The 9,890-nt window shown below is 34.2% G+C and overlaps 1 protein-coding gene across 1 annotated transcript in view; it reads left to right on the plus strand.

Moving 5' to 3' along the window:
* The first annotated feature begins 305 nt into the window (after positions 1–305).
* The window catches only part of LOC107697256 (neuropeptide FF receptor 2-like), a 23,680-nt gene continuing 14,095 nt past the window's right edge, over positions 306–9,890 (plus strand). The window contains exons 1-2 of the mRNA XM_016497974.1: positions 306–636; positions 9,032–9,131. Of these exons, the coding sequence (XP_016353460.1) occupies positions 306–636; positions 9,032–9,131 (431 nt within the window). The remainder of the gene's footprint in view (positions 637–9,031; positions 9,132–9,890) is intronic.

The raw sequence follows: 9,890 nt of genomic DNA on the forward strand, positions 1-9,890 counted from the left end.
ACAGAGGCAAACATGATTGCAGAGTGTAGATAACTGCAAACTACTTTAGGTAGGCTAATGGTAGGGTGTCATTAATCATTTGCTTTAATCTTTTGCTTATAATATGCACAGTTACTTACACATCTGGAAGTCGGAGAGAGAAGTAGATAAACACATTTGTTCGGTAGCAGCTGCGTGTGTCAGAGAGGTTGAAAGCAAAAAAGTGGAAAGACAATAAGGGAATAACAAAGGCTTGATATTGAATGAGGAGAAGAGTGGGAATAAAGCCCATCTCTCAACCCTATTCTATTATCCTCAGATCTAAAATGAACGAAACACTGGACCTGAACATTAACCTTGAGGATGATGGAAACTGGACTTTTGTCAATGGCTCCAATGAATTCTTCTTACCTCAGAGCAACATTACATACGTTGGATATTACCTGCATCAGCCATCTGTAGCAGCAGTCTTCATAGTGTCTTACCTGCTCATATTCCTGGTCTGCATGGTTGGAAATGGAGTGGTGTGTTTCATTGTGTTACAAAGCAAAAACATGCGCACCGTCACCAACCTTTTCATCCTCAACCTCGCCATCAGTGACCTTCTTGTTGGGATTTTCTGCATGCCCACAACTCTTCTTGACAACATTATTACAGGTCAGTGCAATGCCAGTTACCATATATGCAATCTTTGCATCTTCTTTAAAGTTACTTGTTCTAGCTAAGGTTTGTTTGTTTCACAGTGTTTTGCATGCTTGAATTTTCAACTGACATTTATGGATCTCCTTAGGGCTGTCGTGACCAGATAAGGCATCTATTCGACTAGCCTGAAGGTTTAAAGTTAACACTGAGTTCATGCTATATTTGGCAGTAGAGGATGCTGTTCACCTTTGGAATGACAGAGTTTTAAGATAGGACCAGTACGAAAAGCTGAGCATGACAAGCTGGTGCAGAATTTTCATACAAATGAACATTTATGAGTGCTGCTAGACTATAAAAAATGTTTTTGGTGCCACCAATTATGTGATATTGGGTCACAAATTTTCTGAAATACAGTCTTTCATTTGACTCACATTTAATGATAGCCACAAGACTGATGCAAATCATGCATGGTGATATAAACAAGACATACAGATAAACTGGGGTCTTAACAGAGTCTGTTTATTCCAAACAGATTGAATTCCACTGGCATGTATATCATGCAGACGTGTTTATGAGCTGTCCTGAAACAGCCTAAAGAAAGAACTGGCTTTTTTTTTTTTATTGCTTTTCTGAGTGGGAATCTAAAACAAAATGGCATGGCATCTTGATTATGAGATTGTTGCTAGTTATGCAAGATAGTTGTTTGTCCCTGCAAATGACTAATTTCTTTGGTGAGTATGAATGGAACCATAACAAGTTAATTAGAAGCTAATGGATAGTACTGAGTTACAACTTTTCTGTCATCTACTGTCACTATATTTATTTGAATATTACTTTTATGTGCAGTATGCATGAGTTTGAGTGTGTATGAATTTAGTGGAAGTGAATGGACCCCAAAGGTCATAGCCTACTTGATGATATGTGTAGCAACATAGCTGCTGTCTGTTCACTCACAGTCAAGAGTGTTGTTTACAAGAACTACAAACATTTATATGTCGCACACATATTTATAGAAAATGCCATTTTGGTTCCAGCAATTTGATGATAAACTGTTTGTACTTCATGGATCATGGCTGGAAATACAATGCACAGCACGATATCAACAGTTAAAATTTCTTTGTAAAACCCTCATATAAATTAATCTGAAATGTTTTAAAATAATTGGAATTAGTTTATTTGTGTATTCTGTCACAGCAGCACCATAAATGGCCATATCAATAACTGATATACTATAGGGTTTTCGTACGAATCGAATCATAGAAATGTATACAAATTTGGCACAAATTTGCAAAAATATAAAATAGTTATGTTTTCTGATGAGATTGGGTTTACAAATCACGCAAATCCTTTTTTTTTATCCCGTTTTAAATAGGATTCTAAGAAAACAGTCTTTCTTTGGTACTCTCTGCTGAGTGGTACAGGAAGTATGTGTTTCCATAGAGACAAAGTCATTGACAGAATTAGAGTTCACTATACTTTAATTGCCTATAACACGACAGATTAGTGTGACAACAACGGTGGCTGCAATCAGTGACAGATTTCAGAACATAAGCTTGCCTATGCTGCGTAAAAATTGAATACCAAAATGTTATGTATGTAGCAATATACCTCCGTTTATATCAGGGCTGTCTTTACTTCCCTGTTGTAGGACAGTACATCCCATCAGCACCATGCTGTTAATAATTATAACCCATCTTGTTATTTGTGCAGGTGGGAAATCTTTCATAATAATGCCGTTTTTCCTTTGAGATGTCTTAATTTTATGTTGAAAAACTCGAGGTGCATCTGGACGTTGTTTTAAAATATTGTGAGGAAGAAGAGAAATGTTCACTAGGATGGATGACAGTATGTAAGAAACAAATAATTTTTCATCACACCTTAAAATCAGTTTGGGTTTCATTGCCAGTCTTTTTTACAAAACTCACTGCTTTTTTGAGACATGGTGTAAATATGATTATTTTATGTGTGCTATTCTGAAATAATGCCTGGGTCTCTGTGTGAGATGCTGTTTACCATGTGTGTCTCGTTGGTTGCTTTTATGTTGAAAATAATGTTTTAAATCTGCAATAATGCCAATGTAGTGCATTTAGACACCTGTTTACTTTGTAGATTCCTCATTATTGATTTTATCCCATATTCTCACTTACTGTCCCAAGTTTAGCCTGATAGCAATTCAGTGTAAGGGACATTTCATGCACTTTACACATTCCCATGGAATTAATTAGACACTGAATGCAATTTTATTTGTGATTGTGACTGTGATTTGTGTGAGTAAGCCCTAGGGGGATGAGATGAAAGTGTTTCTTTCTGTCCAAAGTACTGCATTCTTATTAGATGCTTATTTATTCAGACGAAAATGAAGTTAGCATTACACTTGGTAATTAACACCATTGTTATTTTAAAGACTTTATTAGAAATGAATTAAACTACTTGATTAAACGAAACAAAAAACTTTGTTTTTCTTCTTTTTTTCGTTTTTCTCTCGTTTTCCTTTTTTTGTACGTATGTGTGAGAAAATGCTCATTAAATAGGGTCAGTAAACAATATTCAAATAAGGTCAGTAAAAATATTAATATTAGTCATCCAAGCAGCCCAGAGGAAGCACAAGTGTGTATGTTGTTCATCAGCTTCCTAAGGGATCCTTGGGGCTCCTAAGTTTTCATGCCTTGGCATAATTTCTAGTGGGAGAGGAGGTTGTAGGGCATAAAAAGCAAAGTCCTCACTGATTTAATGTAATGTAAATTCAAGTTCCATTATCATTTAATGTTGACACATATTCAAGGTAAACATTTCTCATACTATCACTATATTGGCAGCCATATCACCCTGCAGCCCAAGACTGGTCGCCCACTGAAACTAAGCAGGGTTGAGCCTGGTCAGTAGCTGAATGGGAGACCTCCTGGGAAAGCTAGGTTGCTGCTGGAAGAGGTGTTAGTGAGGCCAGCAGGGGGTACTCACCCTGTGGTCTGTGTTGGTACTAGCGCCCCAGCATAGTGATGGGGAAACTGTACTGTCAACAAGCACCATCCTTCGAAAGAGACATTAAACCGAGGTCCTGCCTCTCTGTGGTCATTACTCTTTTCGAAAGACATCCTGGGATTTTTAGAGTTGTGACCTCTGCATCCTGGCCAAATTTGCCCATTGGCCTCTGACCATCATGGCCTCCTAATCATCCCCATATCTACTGACTGGCTTCATCACTCTGTCTCCTCTCCACCAGTAAGCTGGTGTGTGGTGGGCATGGTGGGCGTTCTGGCGCACTATGGCTGCCGTCGCATCATTCAGATGGATACTTCACAATGGTGGTGGTGGATGAGGAGATACCCCCTAACAATGTAAAGCACTTTGAGTGCCTAGAAAAGCACTATATAAATGTAAAGAATTAATATTATTATTATTATTGTATCCTAATTTAGTTACTTGGTGTTTGGTAACGAAGGGCCTACTTTGCATCAGCAACACTGACTCAATGACAAACAAGTCATTCATAAGACGACAACTGATGGCACCTGTATTCATAGCAACTAGTTTCTAACTACTCATTTGATTGTTAATCATAAATATAATAATACATTATGTGTCATCAGGCAGTCATTCATGCAATGGTATGTAAAATCATGATCCTACTAAACAGCAACTTCAATTAGGGTACAATATTCAGCAATCAAATATGTATTTATCAATCATTGGACACCTATTTGGAAGTTGAAAACAGACATTTTAGCATTTCAACAATTATTAAATGATCAATATGTTTTGATTTTAAATGTAGCCAGAAATGTAATCAGAAAGTGGCAACAGAACTTGTCAAGGAGTATTAAACCAACTCAAACCACTGAATTTATTGAGAGCCATAGAGGTATAGAGGAGGGGTTTTCCAAACTTTTTGGAGCCAGGGACCCCTTGCAGAGGAGAAGATTTTCCAAGGACCCCCTCATAATTATATCAGTGTTTAAGGCTAAAGTTAATGTAGGTGGGAGTATAATGAACATAATATGATTGTTTTTTTGGAGCAGATGATCCCTGTTGTAGGCTATATGTACTTTTTAATACTACAGTATAATATAATTAGATTTACCATATTTTCCAGAAAGTTGCACCAGGTCAGGAAAAAAAAAACACTAAGCTGCATTGGTGTATAAGTCGCACTTTACTATTACTTTCAAAAACAATGTAAATACTGGTAAATAAAATGAACGTTAATAAACAACAAACATTTTAAACGCTATAAACATGTATTTTACTTCCCCAATTCCAAATATAGTGGCATTCAAAACAGAAAAAAACATATATCTATAAAATAAAAATACATTTTCATTCCATTCATTACAAACAGCATTTATTGTAAATGCTAAGCCTATAACAAACTTATTTAATCGAAACTGAAACTCGTGGTGGGCTGACATAGGCTACCTCTCATTCAGCATGAATTGTTTCTATAAGTGAATCGTTAGACGCAGTGTAACATTTGGTTGCTAAACTATCATTTAGCCTATGTAAAGAAGGCGTTGTACTTCTCTTGTGTCTGAATATCTACTTAAAACAGCATCCTTCACAAAAAAATGTGTTCGGAAAAACACCACAGCATGGCGCGAACACTTGGATAATTTATATCAGCGTGGAAAGATGTGATATCCGTCAGATAAGAGCAAGACATCATTCAAAATGATCTATTTTTATTTGTGTACATTTAAAATAACAGTGAAACACTGTTCATTTTGTAAAATAAAGAAAGCAAACAAAATGTGCTTGCCGTCTCGGTCTCTGTGAATATCTTCCTGAAATGAAGAAAAACTCAGCACTACTGCAGACAGGAGAAATATATTTAGCCTATAAAAAACTTAAAGTACTATACTATAATAGTATAGTAACAAGTCTGGGCAAACTGCTGAGTAGGCACCAATCAGAGGCCGCATTTTTATGATGTCATCGTGTAGACTTCTTACAAAGTATTTTACAGTATTTTAAAACTACAAGAATACAAAACACTAAAGTATTTTGATACAAAATATGAAGCCATTTTCATCAACCCTATCAAATACAAATTAAAAAAATACTATTTTATATTTGAAATACGTATTTGAAATACATGTATCATAAATAGGCTTACTGCCCGTCCCTGACTAGTACAATATGTCAACAAACTCGATATATATTTATTATATTGTTATTATATTGTTATTATATGTATTATATTGTTGTTATGGTAATTTACCCAGTAAAGCTTTTAAAATGAAAATGAACATGATCTTAATGCATTTGAAATGGTACATTAATACATTTTCAATTCGGCAGTACAGTCCAACCATATTTCAAAGACAATAAACATGAAATTACAAAAATGTACTCAAGTCCTACTTTAACATTCTAAAGTTTAACTGATTGCATTGAATATACATTTTAAATATAACACATTTTCATTTAATTTGGAATAACAATCAATGAAGTGCCCTAAATCATTACATTCAGTGTGCACTTAAGTATATTTCCGTAATAAGTATTCTTTTTAATGTAGAATAAAGTATAATGTATGATAAAGTATACTTTTTTTCACAAGGGCCTGGCACCTGTATTCATAGCAACTAGTTTCTAACTACTCATTTGATTGTTAATCATAAATATAATAATACATTATGTGTCATCAGGCAGTCATTCATGCAATGGTATGTAAAATCATGATCCTACTAAACAGCAACTTCAATTAGGGTACAATATTCAGCAATCAAATATGTATTTATCAATCATTGGACACCTATTTGGAAGTTGAAAACAGACATTTTAGCATTTCAACAATTATTAAATGATCAATATGTTTTGATTTTAAATGTAGCCAGAAATGTAATCAGAAAGTGGCAACAGAACTTGTCAAGGAGTATTAAACCAACTCAAACCACTGAATTTATTGAGAGCCATAGAGGTATAGAGGAGGGGTTTTCCAAACTTTTTGGAGCCAGGGACCCCTTGCAGAGGAGAAGATTTTCCAAGGACCCCCTCATAATTATATCAGTGTTTAAGGCTAAAGTTAATGTAGGTGGGAGTATAATGAACATAATATGATTGTTTTTTTGGAGCAGATGATCCCTGTTGTAGGCTATATGTACTTTTTAATACTACAGTATAATATAATTAGATTTACCATATTTTCCAGAAAGTTGCACCAGGTCAGGAAAAAAAAAACACTAAGCTGCATTGGTGTATAAGTCGCACTTTACTATTACTTTCAAAAACAATGTAAATACTGGTAAATAAAATGAACGTTAATAAACAACAAACATTTTAAACGCTATAAACATGTATTTTACTTCCCCAATTCCAAATATAGTGGCATTCAAAACAGAAAAAAACATATATCTATAAAATAAAAATACATTTTCATTCCATTCATTACAAACAGCATTTATTGTAAATGCTAAGCCTATAACAAACTTATTTAATCGAAACTGAAACTCGTGGTGGGCTGACATAGGCTACCTCTCATTCAGCATGAATTGTTTCTATAAGTGAATCGTTAGACGCAGTGTAACATTTGGTTGCTAAACTATCATTTAGCCTATGTAAAGAAGGCGTTGTACTTCTCTTGTGTCTGAATATCTACTTAAAACAGCATCCTTCACAAAAAAATGTGTTCGGAAAAACACCACAGCATGGCGCGAACACTTGGATAATTTATATCAGCGTGGAAAGATGTGATATCCGTCAGATAAGAGCAAGACATCATTCAAAATGATCTATTTTTATTTGTGTACATTTAAAATAACAGTGAAACACTGTTCATTTTGTAAAATAAAGAAAGCAAACAAAATGTGCTTGCCGTCTCGGTCTCTGTGAATATCTTCCTGAAATGAAGAAAAACTCAGCACTACTGCAGACAGGAGAAATATATTTAGCCTATAAAAAACTTAAAGTACTATACTATAATAGTATAGTAACAAGTCTGGGCAAACTGCTGAGTAGGCACCAATCAGAGGCCGCATTTTTATGATGTCATCGTGTAGACTTCTTACAAAGTATTTTACAGTATTTTAAAACTACAAGAATACAAAACACTAAAGTATTTTGATACAAAATATGAAGCCATTTTCATCAACCCTATCAAATACAAATTAAAAAAATACTATTTTATATTTGAAATACGTATTTGAAATACATGTATCATAAATAGGCTTACTGCCCGTCCCTGACTAGTACAATATGTCAACAAACTCGATATATATTTATTATATTGTTATTATATTGTTATTATATGTATTATATTGTTGTTATGGTAATTTACCCAGTAAAGCTTTTAAAATGAAAATGAACATGATCTTAATGCATTTGAAATGGTACATTAATACATTTTCAATTCGGCAGTACAGTCCAACCATATTTCAAAGACAATAAACATGAAATTACAAAAATGTACTCAAGTCCTACTTTAACATTCTAAAGTTTAACTGATTGCATTGAATATACATTTTAAATATAACACATTTTCATTTAATTTGGAATAACAATCAATGAAGTGCCCTAAATCATTACATTCAGTGTGCACTTAAGTATATTTCCGTAATAAGTATTCTTTTTAATGTAGAATAAAGTATAATGTATGATAAAGTATACTTTTTTTCACAAGGGCCTCAAGGCCTCAAATCCTCAAATCTAACACACATGGACAAAAAGCTACAAAACTCATATTTTGAATGCATGAGCTATTACAAATGTCCGTCTAACATGTATCTTCAAGAACACACCCCTTATCAATGGCCCCTAAGAGTCACTATAAAACACCATGCAAATGAATTCGGTCTCCTACACAGATACCCACCCCCACAGTGAAATATTGGTAAGCCTTTCCCTAAGCCAATTCACCTACTCCAATCATACACAAAATATATTAAATCCCACCAGATGGTAAGTGTGATAGCAACTGACCCACATGCTGTATACAAAGGCAAATCTGGAGGCATCTTTCTGTTCTGGCCCACAGCGGTGCATTGATTACACTTCAGCTAATTTGTGATTGAGGTTTAAAGACAAAACTGGCCAAATAAACTAAATTGACATTCAGTATCATTAACTATAGTTTCCAGGCAAATGCTAATTATAATCTTAGTCAGTAGATTCATAATATCTGTATTTTTCAAATGTGGTCCTTTATAAGTTGTCAACAAACAAAATGCCATCCACTGGACATGAAATTTACTGCATCAGCTGCTTGGGTGACTCAGTGTAAGATGCATGTCAAATGACACTCAACATAATGAACTACATCATTGTAAATGCTTTGAAAGTTCAACAATGAAAATATAATGGAACACCCTTTTAAGGTCAATTTTAACAAACAATAATGTAATCCAATTAATGTGCATCTGTCTGTATAATTTAGCCAGGATCATCTCTCAGAATGTGATCTCTATCTTCTCCCCAGGTTGGCCATTTGGAAGCATGGTCTGCAAAATGAGTGGAATGGTCCAGGGCATATCAGTGTCAGCCTCCGTTTTCACCTTGGTTGCCATTGCGGTTGACAGGTAATGTCATGGTAATATCATCATGTCCCTCAGTTCAGGCATTAATGATGCACTGTCTAAAGATCATATGACTTGAATGACAGTTGCTATTTCAAAAATAGTTAAATAGCATTTGGGCTTGAATATTTGAAATAATGGTTCTGAGCCTTTGTGACTCAAAGGCCCCTCATTATCCAACACAATATATTTAACATATATAAATATATTAAATATATTTAATATTTAAGGATCCAATGGTGAGCAAGTGATGTAATGCTAAATTTCACCAAATATGTTCCAATGAAGAAACAAAATCATCTACTGTACATCTTGGATGGTCTGAGGGTACATTTTTAGCAAATTTACATTTTTGGGTGAACTACAGTATACCTTTAACAACAACGTATTTAGGCCTATTTAAACACTTTAAGTCATCCCCTTGGAGGTTTGCTAAAAGCCCGTTTGTAGCAACTCATAATGTAATAACTGCACATAATGTAAAAAGTATTACATTATTATTGTAATAAAATGTTCATAATGTAACAATTTTCTCAAAATGTAATAAAATCTTGAGCTTATAATGTAATAACAATTATTACATTATGAGAAATTTATTACATTATAAACTCACCAAAAATATTGTCAAATTTCATAATTGTAATAGGCTTTTAAAAATAAAAACATTAGTGCTTTCAAAATTACATTGTACTGTATGTTTCATCATCCATTGCTCGATTTCCATGCCCTTTTACAGTGCTAAACCAAAGGGTAGCGCACAGT

This window comes from Sinocyclocheilus anshuiensis, unplaced genomic scaffold, assembly GCF_001515605.1.
Source record: "Sinocyclocheilus anshuiensis isolate Anshui unplaced genomic scaffold, SAMN03320099.WGS_v1.1 scaffold1794, whole genome shotgun sequence".
Classification (NCBI taxonomy): domain Eukaryota; kingdom Metazoa; phylum Chordata; class Actinopteri; order Cypriniformes; family Cyprinidae; genus Sinocyclocheilus; species Sinocyclocheilus anshuiensis.